The 26,013-nt window shown below is 35.8% G+C and overlaps 2 protein-coding genes across 2 annotated transcripts; both read left to right on the top strand.

Annotated features, from left to right (window-relative positions):
* Nucleotides 1-3,542: 3,542 nt before the first annotated feature.
* cxl34b.11 (CX chemokine ligand 34b, duplicate 11) lies at nucleotides 3,543-6,877 on the top strand. Its single transcript, NM_001115062.1, is given in 5 exon segments — nucleotides 3,543-3,621; nucleotides 4,553-4,597; nucleotides 5,965-6,076; nucleotides 6,162-6,243; nucleotides 6,840-6,877. Coding segments are annotated over 5 exon segments (348 nt in total). The 3' UTR covers nucleotides 6,870-6,877.
* Nucleotides 6,878-18,416: 11,539 nt separating this feature from the next.
* Nucleotides 18,417-19,869, top strand: ccl34b.9 (chemokine (C-C motif) ligand 34b, duplicate 9). The gene is given in 5 exon segments (NM_001177936.1): nucleotides 18,417-18,497; nucleotides 18,672-18,713; nucleotides 19,084-19,204; nucleotides 19,302-19,383; nucleotides 19,806-19,869. Coding segments are annotated over 5 exon segments (351 nt in total). The 5' UTR covers nucleotides 18,417-18,418; the 3' UTR covers nucleotides 19,833-19,869.
* Nucleotides 19,870-26,013: the final 6,144 nt, after the last annotated feature.

Below are 26,013 nucleotides of genomic sequence, written 5' to 3'. Positions count from 1 at the left end.
ACACGCACGCACGCAACCATGCAAACATATTCACAACTATGCAGACATGGCATTTCATTTTATAGTTTCTTTCTCTGTATCCATTATACAAATCACAATACATAAGTTTCTTTCTTATATTTTATTTATAGAAACCATACATATTTGTTACTACTTAATTTGGAGTGCACACAAATTAGTTTCGTTGAACGATTAATGTTTGTTTCTTTTGAGTTACCAAGTGGTGCACTGGAGACAGGAAGTGGAGGCCGGGTTGTTTCCGGTGCGGCAAAGATTGGAGTCCGAGCGGGAACGCCGGATTTATGCAAAATGGTTCCGCCTGGGCAAACCAACTGCTTGAATGATGCAGGGGGAGAAGGTGTTTTAGATATCATCTTTGTTCAAATATTTACGTATTGATTTTGTTAATTTGTTTATATTGGTTAATGTTTAATTTGATTATTTTTGGGGTAATGTTATTATTGCATTTATTTTGTTTTGGTGTTGTATGTAGTAATGTGAATTTTTGTCTTTACCCCTTTGTAATTTAAATGAGCTCATCCCTTTCTTTATAAGCCTGGCTGTTGTTCATTGTAGTGAGTCATTTTGTGTTGGTTGGTTATGTTGGCCGCACGGTTTGTTAGTTAACTTTTTGTTTAACTGTGTTATTTTGAGGACTTATGTCCTATTTATGGAGAATAAATCTCAAATGGAAGATTTTTGGCTTATTTTCTGTTTCCTTTGCCCCTTGTTTCCTTACAAACAGAAATTGAGGGGAAAATACAGGAGGGTTATTAGTTCTTCAACTGTACATACAGTGCATCTGGAAGTATTCATAGCGCTTCACTTTTTCCACATTTTTTTTTTTATGTTACAGCCTTATTCCAAAATGGATTAAATTCATTTTATTCCTTAAAATTCTACACACAATACCCCATAATGAAAATGTGGAAAAAGATTTTTTTTTAATTGCTGCAAATTTATTAACAATAAAACACCTATTAAAAAAAAAATAAAAAATAAAATCACATGTACATAAGTATTCACAGCCTTGCGCAATACTTTGACACCTTTGACAGCAATTACAGCCTCAAGTCTTTTTGTATAGGATTCCACAAGCTGGGGAATTCTTTGGGAATTTTTGCCCATTCCACTTTGCAGTACCTCTCAAGCTCTCTCAGGTTGGGTGGGAAGTAATGGTGTACAGCCATTTTTAGATCTCTCCAGAGATGTTCAATAGGATTTAGGTCTGGTGATGAGCGGTGCCTGGTTTTCGCAAAACGTAAAACCTGGCATTCACTCCAAAGCAGTGGCGTAGTGCTCAATGCGGAGGCCCCCCTGCAAGGATCACAGACGGGGCCCCCAGATGAAGGATGGGGGGGGGGCGGATCTCTGTCAGAGCCAGAGATATACAAATATACCTATGAACGGAAGTTATCCTGGATGTTAGTATGTAATTTTAATTATGAAAATTATAGTTTGACATCACTTTTCTACATTGATGGATCAGTGACCGCACGGGCATTCCTGACAAAAAGCTTGTGTTTGTGTGTACAGAAATGTACTATTCACCCTCCCTGTTAAACTTGATCTGATCCGTGCACACATCTCCTCTCCTGCTTTCACTTCTCATACTGACAGAGGGAGCGATTTGTTTGTGAATGAATCTCCGTTATGAACGACTCGTTCACTCGCCGACAATAATACAAGTTTCTGTCAGCGCAGCATCTCCTTGTCATATTTCTTTTGCATTGTTTGCTGATTTTTATTCTACAAAACTAGCATAAGCCGAGTGTTTAGTGCGAGTTGGATCTACTTTGCCTTATGATGAATGCAGTAAGTGACTGTATTATCATCAATAACGCTAACTAGCTTATCTGTTTAGCACAAATTTCAGAACATACAAAAACATAAAAAACTTTATCTTACCTATGAAATGTTCTGCCTTTGTGCTTTGTTTTCTTTGTTTGCTCGTTACTACACCCGTAGACAGCGCTAAAGTCCTGCATCTTCATGTAATAACACTGTCTTGTCTAGTGCGGTTAAATGACATTTGTCCTGGGAGCACTGTACCAATGTGGCGGTGCTATAGACGCATGCTTAGGGTCCCTATGCGATATCTAGTGTATATATCTATGTCACAAATTAAGGAGCGGGGAAATGAGGCGGGGTGGAGCGACAACGCTGGGATTCCTTCACAAACTGAGGAGCGATCACAAACCGAAAGTGGCGAGAGCGTCAAAGTAGCCAGAAGTCAATCATTTTTTAACGAGAACCGGCGGCGAGAAACAGCGGCGCGTCTTCATTGGTTATGATGCGGTTCGGCGGCAAGCAATCAGAATGAAGTAGTGCACCGCTTGAGAGGAGTTCAGAGAACACAGTTCTGTGAACTTTGGTTCCGACCCCAGGTGTTCCTAAGAGTTTGATTATTGCGGTTCTTGGATTTTCATTCATTGAAAATCGCGACGACGTGGGGTCCCCTAATAACGCGTGGCCCCCCCGCGGTGCGTGCCCTGCGGGCCCGTCCGCTACGCCACTGCTCCAAAGAGTTAAATTTTAGTCTCATCAGACCAGAGAATATGGTTTCTTATGGTCTGAGAGTCCTTCAGATGCCTATTGGCAAATTCCAGGCGAGGACTGGCTTCCGTCTGGCCACTCCACCAAACAGGCCTGATTGCTGAACAGGTGGTTGTCTTTTTGTAAGGTTCTCCTCTCTCCATAGAAGAACGCTGGAGCTCACACAGAGTTACCATCGGGTTATTGATCACCTCCCTGACTAAGGCCCTTCTCCCCTGATACTCAGCTTTGATGGCCGGCCAGCTCTAGGAAGAGTCCTGGTGGTTCCAAACATTTTCCACTTATGGATAATGGAGGCCACTGTGCTCAATGGAACTTTCAGAGCAGCAATATTTTTTTCTGTAATCTTCCCCAGCCTTGTGCCTCAAGACAATCCTGTCATCATGCTTGATTTGTGCTTTGATATGCACTGTCAACCCTGGGACCTTATATAGACAGGTGTATGTCTTTTCAAATCACGTCCAATCAACTGAATTTACCACAGTTGAGATCCAATTAAGCTGAAACATCTCAAGAATGATCAGTGAAAATAGAGATTCAATTGATTTTGGAATAAGGCTGTAACATAAAAAGTGAAGCACTATGAATACTTTCCTGATCCACTGTACATCTTGTCACTTTTTTCAATACAACAAGAACAGGCCAGCGCAAAGCCTGCAAATTCTTTCTCCCTTTGAAACATATTGCAATTGCATTTAAAGTAATTAAGCTGTGGCTTAATATCACACTAGACAAAACACAGTAAAACTGTTTTTATTTTTCTCTTTTAAAAACTTGTGTCATACTGTACAGCCTATGATATTCAAACATCCCCGCATTCCTTTATTTCTTTCACATGTTTAAACTTGAAGCTTGCCCAAACACGAATTTCAGAGAAATCACCTTAATCTTTTGAAGTATGAACAAAGACACCTCCTTCTTCTGAGCACATAAAAAGCAGCAGCAGCTCAGAAGCAGCAGATCATTTGTGAAATCCTTCAGCAAACATGCATCTGTCCTCTGTATCTCATCAAATGGTCATTTCGTCTCATTTGCTTTTGCTCCTGTATGCTTTTACATCAGTAGGTGAGTATTCATTTACTGTTTTGAATAAATAGTGTTCTGCTTTAAAAGTACTCAAGAGTAGTGAGTATTACACTGTGAAAAGCTGATTACATGTAATTTGTGGGAGTGTGAGTGTAAATGCATTCCGTAGTGCATTTAGTTATTGTTTAAGGTCGTTCCGGTCATCATACAGTTAAACAACCAACCTGATTTGACCAAGTAGGTCATATTCCTGGATTAACATCTAATGAAACAACATTTCAATCAGCCAATCAGAATTAAAGGATATGTTTACCGTTTATGTTAAGTTAACACATATGATTATAGGTTTACACACTCCAACGTGATTGTTATCCAAATAACATTCCCCTCTGATTTTGGGATTTACAGTTATGTGGTAGGGAATAGGTATGGATTACATTTTCGAACAACAATGATGTTCCAGGATCAACATAGATGTTAAGGATCGCATCATACTTGGCAAAATTATGACGTGCTACAGTAAACATCCGTCGTCTTCTCATCAGTGCCATCATTGGCAGTCTAAAAAAACTGTGGGTCATTGTGTGTAAAGATTTAGAACATCTTCTTGGACACTTTCAATACTTCCAAACAATTAGCTGCATTTATAAATATCCCATGTCTTCAGATAGTTTAGTTTGATGCCATTTACTTTCTATGTGTCATTTGATTAGACAGGAATCACAGGACTGCCTTTTCTAATCCCCAAAAACAGGAAAAAATAAAGTAATGACTAAAGGTAGAAGGGAAGTAATGGAGTAAAAGTGCTGATACTGCACTAAAAAATGTACTTACGGGAAAGTAAAAGTGCACATTTTTATAACTACTTAGTAAATTGCAATTTCTGAGAAAAACGACTCAATTACAGTCATTTGCGTATTTGAAATTTGTTACTTTACAACACTGATTCTCACATACTCTATTTTAACAGTTTTTATTTCAGTGTCAGAAGGTTGGAGCAGTACCGACAAGAATTGTAAGTATGATGATAACTATAATCACAACTATATCAGTATTTCCTATAATATTTTTTCTCCTGGAGAAAGTCTTATTTGTTATATTTCGGCTACATGAAAGCAGTTTTTAAATTTTTAAAAACCATTTTAAGGCCAATGTTATTAGCCCCCTTAAGCTATATATATATACACACACACACACATACACACAGTTGAAGTCAGAATTATTAGCCCCCTGTTTGTTTATTTTTTCCCAATTTCTTAAAGATTATTTTAACACATTTCTAAACATAATAGTTTTAATAACTCATTTCCAATAACTGATTTATTTTATCTTTGTCATGATGACAGTAATAATAATTTTGACTTCAACTGTGTTGATGGTCTGCAGAACAAACCACTGTTATTCGATGGCTTGCCTAATTACTCTAACTTACCTAATTGACCTAGTTAAGTTTTTAAATTGCACTTGAAGCTGAATACTAGTACCTTGAAAAATATCTAGTTGAGGTCTACGCAGGACACATTTTTTAGTCCTGCTCCCTCAAGGTTTTATTCTGCACCTGACTGATCCCGCCTTATATTCAGCCTTTGTTCACCCACTGCCTGCTTAGAATAATTTTCTACCCGACTGTTCCTACTGAATTTTGATCTGTTTTCCAAAATCTCACATTTAAATTGGATACTACCAAAAATCAGAGATAACAGATAAAACTGTAGGTTGTGCAAGGATTGTAGGCTAAATGTCAGTTTTGTTTGTCCCTTTGTGATGAACTATGAGTGCCACCTTAATGATGTTCCAGTCTAGTGACTGCTAAAGGGTAAAACTTTAGGGTTTTACTTTAGGGTAAACTTTTTTCCATTTTCAGATGCATAAAAAGTACACTGACTGTTTTCTAATGCAAGCGGAAGGACAGAAAACACTGGTCATGTGTTCAGCATGTCTATCAGTCGAGAGCACTGGCTGTTCTGAAATAACGTCGGGACTCGGGAATGCTATATTGTTAGCCCGCTTACTCTCATTGAAATTACACCAGAGATACACCTGCTGCAGACCTCTAATATCTAGTAAATTTGTATGTACTGCCATCGTGGCAAGAAAATCAGTTATTAAAAGTGAGTTATTAAAACTATTATGTTTAGAAATGTGTTGAAAAAATCTTATTTTTGTTAAACAGAAATCGAGGGAAAAATATGCAAGAGGGCTAATAATTCAGGAGCAATAATAATTCATACTACAACATCATTCTTCTTACAGAGATTCCAGTGATATTGTTTTGTTAATGACATAGACTTTTTAAAATCTGAATTAAACAAATTTTACTTTATCTTTACTCTAATCTGCCTTGTCGTTAATGCAACTGAAGGTTTTCTGTCTCTTTTGCAGTTGATAATAGACCCGGAGTTTGCTTCAAAGTGCTGACAACAAAAGAACCAAAGGCTAACATTAAACGTTGTTACAACCTTCCAAAAACCAATAATTGTCTTAAGTGTGTGCTGTAAGTGTAAAATACATCTGCTTATGAAATCCCTGTCAATGATATGCTGTGAGTGCTCTAAATGTATTCAACTCTATCTTTACAGGTTTGTTGATGCATCGAACAGGATGAAATGTATAGATCCTAATGCTTCATGGCTTGCTGAAAGGCTATATCGTCTAAAAGAGGTTAGAATTTATAGATTACATTTTTTTTTTTAAACCTGGGATTTTTAATATGAGTAATACGGAAAAGATTCATTGAATAATACAAGAGTCAGAATTATGAGCCCCTCTTTAAATTGTTTTTCTTGTTTTTTAAATATTTCCCAAATGATGTTTAACAGGGCAAGGACATTTTCACACTGTCTGATAATATTTTTTCTTCTTGAAACACAATTTTAGGAACAATATTATTAGTTCTTTTAAGATATATATTTTTTCGATATACAATGACTTGCCTAATTAACCTAACCCGCCTTGTTAACCTATTTAACCTAGTTAAGCCTTTAAATGTCACTTTAAGCTGTATAGAAGTGTCTTGAAAAATATTATTATAATATTTTAAATATTATTTACTGTCATAATGGCAAAGATAAGATAAATCAATTATTAGAGATGATTTATTAAAATGTTTAGAAATGTGTTGAAAACTTCTCTCCGTAAAACAGAAATTGGGGAAAAAAATAAACAGGGGGGCTAAAAATTCTGACTTCAACTGTATATTGCAATTGCAAGTCAAATGTTACTACTTTAATGTTTTTTCTTCTTTTCTTATTCAACAGAAAGGGGTAACGTGTAGAGGGGAGGCTTAAGAAACACATGGAAACTGGACATCTGTGAACTTTACCATCCTCACCAAAAACTGTTTTTTTTTTCACCTACTCTGTGCTATACAATCCTGTAGTACATGATTTCAATTTCAATTTATTAGAACTTCTATGTTAAGCTGAATTGACACGATTTACATGGTAAAAGCGCTATAGAAATAAAGATGAATTGAATTGAATGCTTCTTTTAACAGAAATAATCTGCTATACATTCAGCTAACATGTAATTTAGCCATATTCAAGTGATTTATTCAAGGAGATTTCTAACAGATTTTTAAGTGACCATTTACAGTTGTAGTTTGGAACTCTATATCCTGAATGCCAGTGTTTTTCTCTGACCACCAGCCTAAAAAAACCCACATTGTGATGATTTAATGACCATTCATCACCACACCAGATTCTAAAGGAGATTGGCTAGATTAGATGATCCCACATAGAAATATTATCATCTGACTGATCATGTGGATGATCATGCGAGACATGTACAGTACTTCCAGATTTGTAGGATTACAAACTCAAACATGCACCAGATTAAAAAAAAACATGTACAGTAGAAGTCAGAATTATTAGACCCTCTTTAATTTTTTTTTTTAATATATTTCCCAAATGATGTTTAACAGAGCAAAGAAATTTTCACAGTATGTCTGATAACATTTTTTTCTTCTGGATAAAGTCTTATTTGTTTTATTTGATCTAGAATAAAAGCAGTTTTTAATTTTTTAAACACCATTTTATGGTTAAAAAATTATCTGCCATGTTAAGCTAGTTTTTTTCCCCAATAGTCTACAGAACAAACCATCGTTATAAATAACTTGCCTAACTACCCTAAACTGCCTAGTTAACTTAATTACCCTAGTAAAGTCTTTAAACGTCACTTATAGAAGGTGTATAGAAGTGTCTTGAAAAATATCTAGTAAAATATTATTTACTGTCATCATGGCAAAGATAAAATTAAACAGTTATTAGAGATTAGTTATTAAAACTATTATGTTTAGAAATGTGTTGGGGGCTTATAATTTAGGGGGGCTAATAATTCTGACTTCAACTGTAGTTCGAAGTCTGATATTTGCGAAAATAAAAGGGGCAACTAACATTATCGTTTTACATTTTTTACTGACCTGTAAATGGTCTATGGTGTGACAGCAAAAATTCAGAAAAAGAACTTTTATATTTAATAATATACAAATACATGTAGCGTGAGACACTTATCTTCATGTAGACCATTTCAATGTGGTGGTGTCATTAGCCCATGAACATTTTTTAATTGTTGTCAAACTATTTTATTACTGTAACAAGAGGTAACTCAATCATACCTTGATGTTATAACAACTATCGTAACATTATTTATCAACATGTGGAAGTTCTTTTGGACCCTTAAAAGCTATGGAAATTCAAAACGTAAAACAGGAAATACATCAGGACTATTGCTATTGTAAACACCCCTCAAAATGGTCTACAGTGTTTTATATGAAATTACATTAATTATATAAATTCTAACTTTTTTTCTTCATGAATTGTTTATGACATTTTCAATTAATAGCAGTGCCACACCAAACAACAAAACTTAACAATTGTGAAATAAATGTAGTATATACAGTTAACTTTATAAATGGAAAAACAAAATAAATATGTAAACATGTTCTGAGACAAAAGGTTAACAGCTGAACATCATGAACTTCAGTCACATGAATCGTGATCTTGAAAAGGGTCAGTGAATTGTTCTGTCTCTGAATTATTCTGAAATAGGAATACTTCCAGAATTTGGAAAAGCATATTATAAAAAAAATGATTTTTTTGTTCATTTTATTCCTGGCCTGTATGTGGTACACCTTAGTCTACTTCTTTTTGTCTTGTTTTTACCATTAACCTTTTCTAAAAGTGTAATAATTTCATGGGCAACGCGGTGGGGGAGTGGGTAACACGTTCGCCTCACAGCAAAAAGGTCGCTGGTTCGAGCCTCGGCTGGGTCAGTTGGCATGTTCTCCCCGTGTTTGCGTAGGTTTCCTCCGGGGGCCCTGGGTTCCAGTCCAAGGACATGCGGTACAGGTGAATTGGGTATACTAAAAATGACCATAGTGTGTGTGTGAATGTGTATAGATGTTTCCCAGTGATGGGTTGTGGCTGAAAGGGCATCTGCTGCGTAAAATATTTGCTGGATAAGTTGGTGGTTCATTCTTCTGTGGTGACCCCAGATTAATAAAGGGACTAAGCCGAAAAGAAAATGAATGTAATAATTTAAAAAAATCTCTTAAAATCTGGTGCAGATCAGATGTCACTACACTTTACAGACTAAACCACTCGTACCCTGCTCATTCTAAACCTTTATACAATTTCTGACATTTTACAGTGGAATATTATCTAATATACTACCAAAAGCAATTTATGACTGCTTAACACTGCAAACATCCTGATGAGACTAATCATCAAACAATTTTAAACTCAAAATAAATATTTTATTTAACATATGTACACTCAAAAATATGTTTGCTGTTTGTTCAAGCTACTTATTTCAAATGTGCTGAATCAACACAATTTTTCAGTTGTTTTTTGGGAACTACTTAATTGCTTTATGTTAAACCCACTTAAATTTGTAAAAACAATTAAGTTTACTTAACGGATTTCTGTTGGTACAACATGAAGGAATTGTGTGGAACTCAGGAATTTTTTACAGTGTACACCAAAAGGCAAAAAAAAAACTCACAACTACACTGAGAGCTGACCTGCTTTTTGTACTACAGCAGAAAAAGACATCAGTCGGCAAGAAGGGTTTTGTAGGGTTGGCACAGCCCTGGTCCATTATATTTTCTAGGGCAGCTGTGACCTAATGGTTAGAGAATTGGACTTGTGATCGGAAGGTCCTGCTCCAGCCAACAATTGGCCAAGCTGAGTCCCTTGAGAAAGCCAGTGCTCCCTGGACGCGGCAACAATGGTGGACCACTGCTCCGGGTGTGTATTCATAGTGTGTGTGTGTGTGTGTGTGTGTGTGTGTTCACTACTGTGTGTTAACTTGAATGGGTTAAATGCAGAGCATAAATTCAGAGTAAGTGTCACCATACTTGGCTATGTCATGACTTTCACTTCACTTTCTATCAATGTTGAATTTTAGCCAGAATAAGCCCCAAAAATGCTTGCTATATTGGAATCATTCCTCACTCTCAGGAAGTCTGCATTTTTATTAGGGTTAAGGAGCTTAAATAGATAGTTTATCCAAAAATGAAAACTGTGTCATTATTTACTTTTCTCCAATTGTTCAAAACCAATTCGGGCTTCTGTCTTCTGTGGAACACAGTAGAAGATATAAATGCTTTCACACTGCGCTTAACCCATGAGTTATCGTTATTCTTAAGAACCTTCCGATCACACGTCCAACTCTCTAACCAAAGTAGTAGATAAAAAAGAAATAATACTGTAGGTGTTGTAGAGAAATGTAAAAATAAATCGTGCATGGATTGAAATAATATTGATATGAGTATGATTAAGAAAGTGATTAAAGACATTGTAGAACCATTAACCTATATTTGTAATAGAGCTTTTCAATCCGGTAAATTTCCAGATAAAATTAAAATTGCTAAGATAATTTCACTTTAGAAACAGGAGATAAACAATACTTTACAAATTATAGGCTATGTAGGTATTTACATACTGTCAGTTTTAAAAAAAAATTTCGAAAAACTCTTTGTTGACAGGCTTAATAATTTCCTAGAATGCATAACCTTTTAGCTGAAGAGCAATATGGTTTCAGGAACAATAGATTAACAAAAATTAGTGAGGAAATTAATAATACAATAGATAAAAAGGAGAAAGTAGTTGAAATTTGTATAAAAAAATTTGTATAAAAAATATAATTTGTATTTAAAGAAGGCACTTGATACAATAAATCATAATATACTGGTAAATAAATTAGAAATGTATGGTATTATAGGAGTAGTCTTGGATTTAATCAGCAGTTATCAAAAAAATAAATAAAAATAGGCCAGTTTGTGGAAATTAGCAATCATAAATCTTCATATCTAAATGTAAATTGTGGCATACCACAAGGATCAGTTTTAGGTCCAATATTGTTTATAATTTACATTAATGATATGTGTAAGATATCAGAGTTGTTTAAGTTTATTTTATTTGCAGATATACCTGATACAGGTATCTTTTGTTCTGGGGATAATTTACCAAAACTTATGGAGTTGATTAAAACATTTTGAAATAAAAAAATTGAAATTGTGGTTTGAGGTAAACAAATTGTCATTAAATATAAGTAAAACAAAGGTTAGGTTATTTTGGGAAATTAAAGAGTAGTCATTATATAGATTTACATATTGATAATGAAGTTATAGAAAGATTAAATGCAATTAAGTTTCTTGGTGATGTATTGAATCATAAAATTAGCTGGAAACTGCAAATAAATATTGTGATATCAAAATTGGTAAAAACTGTAGCAATAATGTATTAAACAAGATTTATCCTGGACAAATCAATGTATGTATTATATAACACACTTATGTTTCCATATAGGAGTTATTATGTTTAAATTTGGAGAATTGCATATGTCTAACTTACAATCCTTATGTAGAGTGCAGAGAAAAGTAATTAGACTGAAAGAAAATGTAGGGTATTTGGAGCATACAAATGCTTTATTTTTTAAATTGAAGATACTTCAGTTCAATGATTTGGTTAAATTTAAAACAGCACTATTTCTTAAAGCTAGGAATAAATGAATTCTGAGGTGCATACAAACATTTTTTTTTGAAGAAAGACACGGGGATATTACATAATCTGAGAGAAAAACAAAATTTTAAGAGGTTGAAAACAAGGACAACTTTAAAAGGTTTGTGTATGTCTGTATGTGGTCAGACATTATGAAATTGTCTACAACAGATTCTCAAACAATATCAGGATATTAATCAATTTAAAAAGGTGGATAAATGTATATTGCTAAAGGAATATGGGGATGAATAGAGGTGATTGAAAAAGGATAAGATAAGAAAAGGATGATGATATTTCATTTAATGGCTGTTTGGAGTACTGTATTTTTTTATTTTTGGTGTTTATGTTTGGTGTAAAATGTAAATGTACAAATGGAACCAAACATAAACTATGTCAAAGATGCCAAAAGGATCAAATATGTCTCATGCAAAGCTCATATGTCCAATGAAAAAGAAGAGATAAAGAAAGTAAAGAAAGAAGTAACTTAAATGTTTAATTAATAGACAAAGGATGTGTGTGGTAATGGGGTGGAAAAATAAGAAGCTTGTGCTTCATCCCGCTCCATTTTTGACCTATTGAATTTTTTGTTTTTGTTAAAGAATTTTTATGTATGATATTTTTGTTTGAGAATAAATAAATCAAACCAAATCAATGTTTAAACACTACTTTAAACTAGACCAGCACGGAATCTGCCCATGCAGAAATCTGCAGATTTTTAGTCCATTATTGAGTCTGTTTATTTACTTGTGTAAATGAGTGTAAACTTATTTTTTTTTATTCATTTCAGTAAAATTATTGACTAATATGAAAATCTTCATATGATTTATTTACAATACAGTTTGTAAAGTCATATTTTATATTTCTTTTAGTGGATATATATGACAGTTACTTTGTTTACCAAATAAGTGGATCTAATTGGATCTGCACTGTAAACATTAAATACAAATAAAAAGGTGTTCTTTTTAATTTTAAGTTTTTAGTAACGAAACTCCAAAAATATTCTGCACAGAAGAAAATGTTTCAGAGAACCCTATCCTTAGTGATTTTTACAAATACATCCAGTCCCCCGTGATGGTGCAATACATTGTATTTAAAGATGCAGACTTGCAGAATTATTAACTATGTAGCTAGTAAAATGTATTCTTAGGAAGTATGAATAAATACAACACTTCCCTTTTTCTGAGCACATAAAGCACAACAGCGGCTCAGAAGCAGCAGATCAGTAGTGAAAACCCTCAGCAATCATGGATCCGTCCTCAGCATCTTATCAAATGATCATTTTGTCCTGTTTGTTTTTGCTTCTGTCAGCTTTTACACCAGATGGTGAGTATCCTACATACTGCACACACACTGTGTTCTCAATAGTTTGTTTTAATGTCATACTAAACCCGTTTTAGATTCACACATAAGTCAAAATAATGGACTTCAAGCTAAAAAAGGTACTCAACATGACACACTATCAAATTAAGTCAATTAAATTAATATCCTATGCAATTTGAGATTTTTAAGCAAATGTACTGTGTGTCCTGGATTTTCACATATTGTAATGGATTTTTTTCAGTGTTACATTTTCCCCGCAAAGATGGTATGTATAATGACAACTATATCAGCATCATATTAGCAGATGATATGTTGTTCTGTTTATGATAAACTTTGGCTGCAGTTTTGTACCACCTTTTTCTACCACTTTCAATACTTGAGTTCTTTATAGTAGACTGAATTCTGACTGGATCAAAAATTGTTCTTGTTGCTGTTATTTGTTATAGCTGTTGTGTGGATTTTTGTACACATTTAAAACAAATTCTAGAACTGTATCTTAATCCTAATCTTGTGAATGGGCCTTTAGTGGTCTTGTTTCTGAAGCCTGAAATTTAATTAAAATGGCAAAGTCTCTTATTTATAAAGTTTTTTCTGTCTTTTTTTGCAGCTGTTGACCAAAAAGGCAAAATCTGCTTCAGGAATCCCACAACAGAAGAACCACAGATTGAAATCAGAGCTTGTTTCAACCTTCGAAAAACAAGACATTGTCCTGCGTGTTGTGTGTTGTAAGTTAGTACAGAAACCTTCAAAAATACAATCTCCCCGTCAATAATATACAGTGAGTGGTCACTTTATCTTTACAGGTTTATTGATAAAAAGAACAGGATGTGCTGTATAAATCTTAAAGCACCTTGGCTCAGTGCAAAGATAGAACATCTAGAAAAGGTTAGAATTGTAAATATAATAAAATGTAATATGGAAAAGCTAAACTGAATATAATACATAAACCTCTCACAAGGATTTAGACAAACATATTGCAATCGTATTGGCAAATCGAGCAAAAACACGTTCTAAACAGATTTATGTTGTTGTTTTTGTTGTTCTTATTCAACAGAAGGGGATAAAGTGTAAAAATAAACACTGAAAACTAGGCAGCTGTGAATGTTATCCAGAGTTTGAACTTCAGCACCCACACTACAAAGAAGAAGGGGGGGGGGGGGGTCTATGCTACGCTATACAATCCTGCTTATTTCATTCATTTTCTTTTCGCCTTAATCCCTTTATTAATCTGGGGTTACCACAGCAGAATAAACCGCTAATCTATCCAGCATATGTTTTACGCAGCGGATGCCCTTCCAGTCGCAACCCATACTGGGAAAATCCTGCTTCTTTCTATGCTGAAATTTTTTTTTTTTAAAGGAGTGGTCCAGAATGTGATTTTAAGGCTTGGTTGTGTTTATTAGATGCAAAGCAATGTATGCTCATGTTTCACTTGAAGGAAATCATGTTATTTTTTCATAAATCTAACTTTAAGTGTACACAGCTACTCAGATAACATGAAAACGGCTGACATATTTCCTAGTTCCTTTGAAAGGCTCGCCCTCAAGTGACTCTGATTCGTCATCGTCATAATGTGCTGCGATTAGTGGATCGACTCCACTTCACGCCCGTACAAGCACGTGATTTTCTGCTGGTTAACAGTCAGTCAACCTCCTGCCTGCTCTCTAAAATAAAATCTGACAAGTGTCTGTAACAAGTGAAAATGGGGTGCGGCTCCTTTAAGAGACATTTTTATTGCGTGTGTCTATGTGTGTGCGTGAATGTGTGAACTTTCTGTAGACATGTGTAACGTGCACGGGAATTTCTTTTTCTCTGATGTTCGGATTAAGTTATTTTCTGTAATATATCGTGACACTGTTGACAGAAGAATAAAACACAAGATGTGGGATGTGACCTGTATGAGCCTTGATTTATTTTTCTGCTGCTTCACGAGTTAGGCGAGCTCTCCTGTTTTTTTTTTTTTTAACTTAACACGTTACACGACGTCTTTCACATATATCCGGAATATGCAGGTGTAAGTAATATGAATCATCCACATATCTTTTGCGACTTCATAATCTGAGATGTAAAAATGCATGGAAAAGCTGCCTATAGAGAAACAATGCAAAGTCGCGCACACACATAGAGAGAGGCTGCACGCGCTGGTTAAGTGTGTGTCTGTTTACAGCAGTTTGACTGATAAATATGAATTTGTAGCTAAATCATTTGTGGTGCAAAACAGCATTTCCCGTTGTTTACATTGCTGCTACAGCATACCGTTAATGCTAGACATTGTACAAGTCATGATCAATTTTAACAAATAAAAACACCTGCAGGTTGTAGTTCACAGCTTCTGCTTTGAGGAGATTTTAACCAAATCCACCACTGAACTGGAAGAGATTCTGGAAGCTGTTTTGTCAAATCATGCTTGTGGAAATAGCGTTTGGACGCATTTTAGCTTTTCCGCTGCAACCAGTTTGTTCAGTAGCTCGTCGTGTATGTCGGCGGACTTGAGACGCAAAGAAGAGCTGACCACCACCACGAAGATGACGATGACCGGGTTTGAGTCCGGGGAAGAGTGGTTTCAGAAATCAGGTAAGACAAAAACAGAATCCCAAAAAAAAAGTGAACAAGTTCATAACAGGGTGAGAATGTGGTAAAATCCAACAACTTGGTAAAAATCAGAAGAGGGCTTTTCTTTTTCAGGACAGCTTTTGTAAATTTTTGGTTGGGTTTAGGGAAGTAAGCGGGTGGGTCAATCTGTAAAATTAATTAGGTTCAGGAAAGGAAGAGGGTGGGTCAGCAGCCGAATGGCCGGTCGCCCAGTCAATCATTTTGCCAGACGAACAGATGGTCGTTCGACAGCGGCCTCTGGTGGGTTAACGCGAGAACAGCACGGGCACTAACAGCACTCGCGATAGACATTTGAGATGTGAAAAAGCGCACACAGCGGCCTCTCATGGATTAGCGAAAACAAAAACTGCAAAAATATGTACCTCCCGGGACGTATTTCGCGGTCTCTCTAGAAACGTCCACGGGACTACGTTTTCAGAATGAGCCTGGGTTGCTTGAATTCATCAGGAGGGGAGATATATTCTGCAATTTTATTTATTTAATATTTTGGGTAATTGTTTCTCATAGGAACATAATTGATTTTCACCATTTACAGTAGTAGATTGTGATTTTACACCCATCTAAATCCAAAATGTCTTTTTTCTTATCTGACGACTAGTGTAAAAACCTTTAATTAACTCCAGACCCATTTCCAGTCTTCTTTTTTAATTAAAATTCATCCCAGAAAACTATAGGCACAATTAGATAAAATTAGCAGAGGTGCCCGACGTAGGGCCTGTGAGCCAAAGTTGGCCCATGGCAACCTTTAGTTTGGCCCACCATCCCATCTGAAAAAAGAGAGAAAATGATGGGGAGTTGGTTGAGTCAAATGAGAGAGATCGTCATTTCAAATTTAATGTACCCTTTACTTTCTTAGTTTAATCGAGGAGCTACAAAAATATTATGTTTTAATTAAATGTTGTAAATGAATCAGACTTTTTAAACGTAAATACTGTCAGTTGACAGATACAGGACAATGCACAAGACCTCAGTGAGCAAATCGAGGTAAAGGCAGGAGCAGCTTGACTAGTGTATTCAGCATTGAACACTATTGTGTTATAAATGGAATTATTTATGTTTCTACTAAAGAGTTCATTATAAAATGTTCAAAATATACTGCATTATTAATTGATATCTTTTAAAGCAATGCTTTCTAGTTATTTTTAAATATTAGCAAATAAATTGGGAACTAACCCATGGCAAATTTAATGTAATATGGTTAAGAATGTTTAACTTTGGCCCACAGCCCTCAATCAAGTTTGGTTTTTGGTCTTTTATAAGAAAAGGTTTGGGCACCCTTGATCTATAGGAACCACTTCTGTCTAGATTTTTTTTCTCTTCATAGTACAGAAACTGCCCTTTTAAGAGTAGGGAATGAACTCATCCTCTCTGACTCAGATGATTTTAGCTTTCTGGTTTTGTAAATGCAGCTTTTCACACAGTTCACCATTCTGTACAATTAGATTTAGTCTTCAGTGGCTAGGTTCATATGTTTTGAATAGGGAACAGTTCATTAACAGTGAGTACATTTACATGGAAACCAATAATCAGATGTTAATATGATTAAAATAATACTCTGATTAAGAGTCTACATTGTAAACAGCGATTTTTGATTAATTTAATCCAATTAAGGTCATAACCGAACTAAACAGAAATCGAATTAGCACATGTGGAGTATGCCGATTTTAGTTGCATTATTGAAGTGTAAGATATGTAAACACCGCAATCAAGCTATTACCGTCATGTTGGATTTTTGCCGCATTTGGCGACAGGATAGTCTACACACACACGGCTGTTTGACACTATTCTCTGCACTATGGAGTCAGTAAAGAACCACAGACACCTGCATTGTAAAATGCAGAGTTTTTGTTCCATACACCTTGCGGTATCAAATTTTATTAAAACAACACTCTTCCAGCAGTTCATACTTGCATCCAATATCTCAGTTTGTCACGTGGACATGCATGAAATGTTCCTGAATGAAAGTGAAAGTGCCAATCTTGAGTTTAAGTCGACAAATTAAAAATGAAACACCTGAAATTACATGAAACGTGGAAAGCGCAATAACCCACTGACATTAATCAAATTATGTGCCATAACATGTAAAAATGGATCATGAAAGGAACATTCAAAAGCAACTCATGTAAACACCTTCATATTATTGTCTTATTCAGATTAAGGCAAACAATTCGATTACTGGTGTATATGTAAACATAATCATTGATAAATATAAATCTGATTATTTATTTTTTTCTAGAAGTATACCACAAGTTTCTGTCCTTGGTCCACTCCTATTCTTAATCTAAAGCATGCTTTAACTGGGTCAGGTCAACCTCCCACGTTTTCTAAATGCATGCTTTGTCTAACAGACTGAAACTAACATCTACGTTTTTTTTTTTTTTTTGTTTTGTTTTTTCATGACACCTTTAAGCTTGTGTGATATATACATTTTGTAGAAGGCCTAGATAAAGTTACGCTCCTGTAGTCCACACACACACATTCACCTATCAAATATTGTCCTGCAAGACTCACGAGACTCCTGTGTGAATGCAGGCCTTTAGTTCAGTCACTTATTTTACACTCCTTTCCACATTCTAGTTTGAGGCTAAGGCCTTTGTTAAAATGCACATTGAGGCCTTAGACACATTTCAGAACATCCCTACACATGATGATAATTGCAAATGCTTGATTTGTCACATCAAAAAAAAAAAAAAAAGTTTCAATGTAACTATAGAACATTGGTTCTGATAACCATCTTTGAGAAGCAAATGTTTTGAAACTTCCCGGAATGATTATTCATGTTTTTGTATTTACTTAATTCTTATAAAGTATGAAGAAAGACAAAACTTCCTTCTTCTGAGCAAATAAAAAGCTAGAGATGATCAGAGGTAGGAGATCATTCGTGAAATCATTCAGCAATCATGCATCTGTCCACAGCTTCTCATCAATTGATCATTTCATCGGCTTTGCTTTTGCTTCTCTGTGCTTCTGCATCAGGGGGTGAGTATCATTTACTGCATGCAAAAATATGTTTATCATTTTAGAAAAAAAGTTCATGTTTTACGTCATAAATTAATTTCCCAGTGGGTTAAGAAAAAAAATTACCTAAAAAAATTGTATTTTAATTTTCAATCAAATGTATCTCACTTTAAGGATTTTAAAATCTTTTAATAGATTATTTTATGCCGGTTATGAGTCCTGTTACCCCACCGGAATGTAAGTATATTGAAATATATTACTACATTGATGCTTACATCAGTAAACTAAAGATTGTTCTGTTTATTATAACAGTGCTGCAGTTTTTTACCCTTCTAAAACCTCAAATTGTTGATTTATTTTTTATTATTCATCATCAGTTGGGATATAAATGTTTTTACAGTGATTAAATTGCAATGTGGACTACTGTAGTTTCTCTGTGCTGCTATTGTTTAAGTTTCGATGTGAACTCATTGTTTTAAATTATTTTTAAAACTGTTCCTTTATCCTGATCGGATATCATGTAAATAGGCTTTTAGTGTTTATTCAGCAGAAGTCCTGAACTCATGGGAAAGTCTTTTATTTCTGGAGGTTTCTTTTCTATTTGCAGCCGCTCCTATGGACCTTAGAGGTATGGTTTGCTGCAAGAAATTTACAAGAAAGGAACCACAGATCAAAATAAATAGTTGTTTCTTTGTTCAAGAAATGAGCAACTGTCTTAAGAGTGTGGTGTAAGTCAGTCCAAAAGCTTAAAAAAAATCTACTTAATAACTCCTGGTCAAAGATCTGCAGATGTATTTGTAAATGTATTTTATTTCATCTTTACAGATTAATTGATGAAATGAACAAGATGCACTGCATTCATCCTAAAGCTCCATGGCTCAGTGCAAGAATAAAGCGTCTAGAAGAGGTGAGAATTTACAGATTAGGTTTTTGGGGGGAAAATGTGGATAATATAAGGAATACTAAGGAAAAGTTAAAAATGAATGAAATACAAATCCTCTCACGAGTTCATATAAACAATCTTACAGAGCTCAGCATAAGTAAGTATACCCCATTTTGAAAATGAATAATCTTATGCATTTCTCAGTAAATTGGTAATATATTATGCATTTTAACAACATAGATTTGTTAAAAATATATATTTCTTACAATAACATTTTTGTCACCTTGATTTTTGCTTTTTTTACAGTTTGTATTTAATATTTTTCCTTATATATAAATTTGGGTGTATTAGTTTATGGAGTGTTATTGCAAGTTTTTTGTTACATAAGCTGCAGATTTGGCTTCAGTACTATTTTGTACAGTTTTTCTACCATTTTTATTCAACAGATTGGAGTACAGTGTACAGTATATTAAAAAATAGGAGTGGACATCTTGATCTTCACCTTGCAGCCACACCGGAAAGGAATTTCCATCCAGTCATGTTATACTGTACTACACAATCCTGCTTTAAAATGTAAAAACACACGATTCTGTTTGAAAAAAAATATGCTCAATCTATTGCACAAGCAATGGCTTGCTGCCATGTAGTCTAACTGTGGTTATCACTTTGTCTTGTCTTCAAATTTTTTTTTGTTCTTTCATTATTTTAATGCATTACCCAGTTTCATTAAATACTGTTTTTGCTTAATGAATTTGGTTTATTTAGTTTGTTAACAGCATCATATTTCTTTCTCAATTATGACATCAGTTCTATTTATTAAAGTGCTTAAGTTTCTGAGGAAAAAAATACATATATTTATGCAGTTTTAAGTTTGATGTTGGAGAAAATATAAGTGGTCACTAACTTTAACAATTATTTATCTGTGATGTATTCATTTTTGTAAGTCTTGTGGATACTGTTATGCAGCCCACACACACATTCACCTATCAAATATTGTCCTGCACTACACTCAGGTGCATCAGCTCCTGCGAGACTCCTGTGCGAATACAGGCTTCCAGTTCAGTCCCTTATTTTACACTCCTTTCTGCATTCCAGTTTGAGGCTTGTCCAAAGACACATTTCAGAAAACCTCTGCACATGATAATAATTGGAAATCCTTGATTTGTCACATCAAACAAATGTACATTTGGCTAATTTTACTATATGGAGCAATGATTATGACAGTCATAAATGGCCATATTTAACCCTCTGGTAGGCTTTTGTCATTTTAGACCAGATTATTTTGCGTTTTGAAATTTAAAAAAATGATAGAATCAACCTAATGGTCTACATCTCATTGACTTTGTTGGCATTTTGAATGTGAAGGCCATTATTGCAGCAAGTTTAATAGTGGTTGTTACGGTCCCTAACTTAACTAAGACTCGTGACCAAAAGACAACGTAACATAATAAACAACGGCCAAAGTGCTCCAGCTAAATTATTTATTAACATAACATAACCAACAAAACAATCCAAATACTGTATACTGTAAGAAGGCATCAGGTGTAACAAATGCCGAGATTTCCTTTGCACGTTGAGTTAATGGCACCTGCCAAAATCCTTTAAGAAGGTCTAACTTTGTCACAAACACAGCCGACCCCACACGGTCAACACAGTCTTCCAAACAAGGAAGAGGGTGACAGTCAGGTTTTGTGACATTGTTATCCCTTCCAAAGTCTGTGCAGAAACGTTCAAATCCATCAGACTTCATAGCCAAAAGACAGGGCGAGCTCCATGAGCTAATACTAGGTTCTGCAATACCATGCGCCAACATATAATTGACTTGATTTTGTAGTCGCTGACGTTTCACAGGGTTGACGCGGTATGGATGTTGTTTAATCGCAGCATTAGCACCAACATCGATGTCATGCTGCAGCACATGAGTCTGAGATAGAACATCTGAAAACAGGGAAACATGACACTTAATTAATTTAATTATGTCTGTTCTCTGTAAATCAGAAAGATGCAAAAAACAAGAGTCAAGATTAGCAAGCCTCTCAGAATTTTTTAAACATCCTTGAACTGTAGCCACAGATGGACTCTCAATGACAACCCGGAAAATGATTGTACCTGCAACACACTTGAGACAGTTGAACACTAAGTGTTAGGCATAGATGGAGCTGTTTTTATTTTTTTAGAGCTGTGAGGAATCATTTGCCCACGATCATAATAAGGTTTGATCATGGCAGAGTCTGCTACGACGAACACGGTCGGGGGTAGCAACCACATAATCCCTATCACTTACCCTTTTTTCAATGACATAAGGTCCACTATACCTCGCTTAAAGGCTACAGCCAGGAATCGGTAAAAATACCAAAACTTTGTCCCCCGGCTTAAACTGTCTGTCCACACTGTTCTTATCAAACCAGTTTTTCATCCTGGATTGAGCAACTGCTAAATTCTGTTTAGCCAGATCACATGCACGATGTAGCTTGTGCCGAAAAGAGCTAACATGATCCAGTATATTTTTTTGTTCCGATTCATTCAACCAATTGTCTCGCAGCAATTTCAAAGGGCCACAGATATTATGTGCAAACACCAAGTCTGCTGGGCTGAAGCCAGTAGATTCCTGCACCACTTCTCGAGCTGCAAACAAAAGCAAGTGCACACCCTCATCCCAATCTTTTTCAAACTCCAGGCAATATGCACGAAGCATTGATTTAAGGGTCTGATGAAATCTCTCCAATGTGCCCTGGCTTTCAAGATGGTAAGCACTTGAAAAGTTATGGGATATTTTCAGCTGATTGGTGACCTGTTTAAAAACACGAGACATAAAATTTGTCCCCTGGTCTGTTTGAATTACCTTGGGAAGCCCAAACAGTGAGAAGAACTTGGTCAGTGCTTTTACTACTGACGCGGCCGTAATTTTGCGCATGGGTATGGCCTCAGGAAAATGTGTTGAAGCGCACATAATGGTCAACAAAAATTTACTGCCAGATTTGGTACGAGGCAATGGGCCTACACAGTCCACCACGACATGGTCAAACGGCGAGTCTACAGCTGGAATAGGATATAAAGGGTAAGGTGGAATCAGTGGATTTGACTTTCCAGCTATTTGACAAGTATGACATGTTCTACAATGCCACTTCACATTCTGTTATAGACCTGGCCAAAAAAAATTATGCAAAATACGATCATAGGTTTTGGTGACACCCAAATGTCTAGCTAAGGGGTTGTCATGAGCTAAACTGAGTATTTCACCTCGAGCTTTTTTGGAACAACAATTTGTGTTACAGTGCTCCAATCATCATGCAAAGAAACAGAAGATGGCGTCCACTTGCGCATTAAAATGTTATTTTTGACAAAATAACCAGACACATTGTCGATAAGCTTCTCTTCAGGGACAGCCAATTCATACAGAGAAACGAGCGAATCATCACTCCTTTGTTCAGAAATTAGATGTTCTTTTGACATACGAACCCCACTAAAGCTCTCAGACAGCTCGGAACGTTCTAGCACATTGTCAGCTGATGAGTTTTCACATTTTTCATCCAACTCTGTAAAATCAGAGACTGAAGATGGAGAACTCAGAACAGGGCCACTATCAGAGTCTACTTTAGGTTCTCTGTCAAGATCTATCATAAAACTATCCTCCAAGCCATCAGAGTCTATCAAGTTAGCTTTAGCCATTGACCGAGTGACAGCACATACAGGAAACACTGTTGGATACTTCACCTGCAGTTCATCTGGGCCTTCAGACAAAAAGGGCACAGCAGTTACTTCAGGATTCACTAAGATTTTGCCCCCAGCAAGATCATTCCCCAAGAGAAAATCCACTCCTTTTATTGGAAAAGCTGTGCATGCTGCTACTGCTACTGGACCAGACACCAGATCAGACTCAAGCTGGACAGAATGCATTGGCAGGTAACAAGTTTCATTCCAAATCCCTGAACAATCTCATTGCAGTTTAACGAAGTTTTATCTGAAAGAGGCAACACACTTTGTAGAATGATAGATCGAGAAGCAGCAGTATCACGCAAGATGGTTACAGGAACTTTTACATCACTGTCTGACACAGAAACAACTCCCTTCATTATAAATGGTGAGTAAATCTCCAAATCAACACACCCAGACTGAAAAAGGTTTGATGTTGAGACTTTTTCTACCAGTGTCACAGTTTTAGGCTTCTTTTTATTCAACAAAAAACAGCTGTTGATTAAATGACCACGTTTTTTGCAATAAGCACCTACTGGCCTTGGCCTAGCCGCATATTTAGCACTGTGCTCAGTGTGAAAGTGCGTGACAGGACTACGCTGCAACGGAGAGAAAGATGGCTTTTCAAAGCTCTCTCTGTGAGTCAGAACATATTCATCGGCTAATACCGCAGCATCTAGTACATTAGTGACTTTCTGTTCATTCAAGTACGTTGCAATTTTGTCTGGTAGACAATTTTTGAATTCCTCCATTAGAATTAGATCAAGAAGCTGTTCTAAATTTTTCACTTCTTGTGCAGAACACCAACGTTCAAAAAGTACAGTTTTTTCACGACCAAATTCGACGTAAGTTTGGCTTTCAGCTTTTTTATAACGCCTAAACTTTTGCCAATAGGCCTCGGGTACTAATTCATAAGACCTTAAAACAGCAGATTTCACCTGATCATATTTTAAACTTAATTCAGGTGAAAGAGAAGCAAATGCCTCCTGGGCATTTCCTGTGAATACACATTGCAAAATAATAGTCCATATTTCTTTAGGCCATTTCAATGTCGTAGCCACTCGTTCAAAAAGTACAAAATATTTGTCCACATATCTCTGTGAAAAAGGAGGAATTAAACAAATGCATTTATTAATGTCAAAGTCTGTTTCCGGATCAAAATCCCTTGACTGCCTAGACAAACGAGCAGATTCTCGTCTTCCAATTTCCTGTATCTCAAATTTACGCAGCTCAAATTCATGCTTTAGCTCTTTTTCCTTGAGCTCCAATCGCCGTATTTCTACTTGCAACTCAAGTCTACGCAATTCAGAGTCAGGCTGCACATCAGCACGTGAAGTGACAGCACTAACAGGAGGAAGGATACTCATTTCACATAAGGCTGTATGCAATTCATTTTTAATTTTCTGTTTTTTCTCTTGTTTAAAGAGTGGTACATCAAAGTGAGCAGCAATAGAGAACAGATTACTTTTAGTACACTGTTCAAGTTTCTCTATGCTCGGATGAGCAACAAATTCATCTAAACTAAACTCCATAATAAGATTGAAAAATACGCAGTCAAAGTATTAATAACAAATAAGCAAAAAAATCAAATCTGCGTCAAATCTTAATCATCCAACAGCAAAATACAAACTTCCGCAAATTAACTATATAACAAAATAGAAAGATAATGCAAAGGAAAGTGAAGTGACAACAAACGTTACAAAGTATACTAAATGCGAGCAAATACACCCCTCTATCTGCGCCTGCCTAACGGAACTTCACCTGTCTAACTCACCTAGTCTTCACGCAGTTCAGCGGCGGGTTATTATGCACTAAAAACCAGCAGGATTGTGAGACAATCTATAATAGACGACCCCACAAAACCCTACGGACGTGCTCCCGAGATATCTGCGTTAACAGATAACACTAATCGCCTCTTTGCGACACTACAAAAACAAAAAAACAGACGAAGTCCAAAGGACAACGCCTCTTCAACCTAACGGGAGTAGGCCGCTATGCAGTTAACAGTATACAAAAACACTTCACTTACCTGCATTTCCAGCAAGCTTTGCCATGCAACCGCGTTGATAAAGCAAAACAAACACGATGTTCACACACACATGCACACGCTCCGGTGTGACACGCTACGCGGGATTCCCTATGACGTGAAATTACGTTATGAGGAATTCCCCATGAGAACCAAACATAATAGTCTAACGATCTATCGTTCAGTATACTCAAACAAGTTTGGTATCAAAAAGAGAACAAAGTGAAACAACTTAAAAAGAAGCGGACGAGCCCCCAATTATGTTACAGTCCCTAACTTAAATAAGACTCGTGACCAAAAGACAATGTAACATAATAAACAACGGCCAAAGTGCTCCAGCTAAATTATTTATTAACATAACAAAACCAACAAAACAATCCAAATTGACAAGAGATGGGGAGCCCAACAACATAATAAAGAACAACCAAACAAACCTAAAGCAGGTTGGAGCTCCCCACTCCAAACAAATATCAAAAGGAAAGCATAAAGAAGACACAACAATAAAGCCGTCAAAGACTGTGGTGACGTGGAGGAATGAGGGGCCGTAGAAGTCCGCTTCCGTTCGTTTTAAAGGCCTGACGCCACCCGATTAACCAATAGAAAACTGAAAAGGGAAAAAGACAAACAAGATCAATTGAAAGTAATTATTAAGGGCAGGAGTGAACCCCACCCGCAACAGTGGTAATAAAATAGTCACACTTGTGGACTTCGCCAGTCAAAAATGACTGTTATAGGAAATGAATGGGAAATAAGCTAAAATATAAACATTCAGAAAATATTTTGTTTGCAAAATACAAATCCACCATGATGTTGAAAATGTGCTCAGCAGTGAAGGGCTGACACTCAAAGTGTAAAATAGAAACACACACTCATATAATGTCACCATATACTGTAATGTCATGCTTTTCTTTTTTGTTACAACCATTCATTCATTC

Source organism: Danio rerio, chromosome 24, assembly GCF_049306965.1.
Source record: "Danio rerio strain Tuebingen ecotype United States chromosome 24, GRCz12tu, whole genome shotgun sequence".
Classification (NCBI taxonomy): domain Eukaryota; kingdom Metazoa; phylum Chordata; class Actinopteri; order Cypriniformes; family Danionidae; genus Danio; species Danio rerio.
The sequence above is the reverse complement of the archived record's forward strand: the minus strand, read 5'-3'. Positions and strand labels throughout refer to the sequence as shown.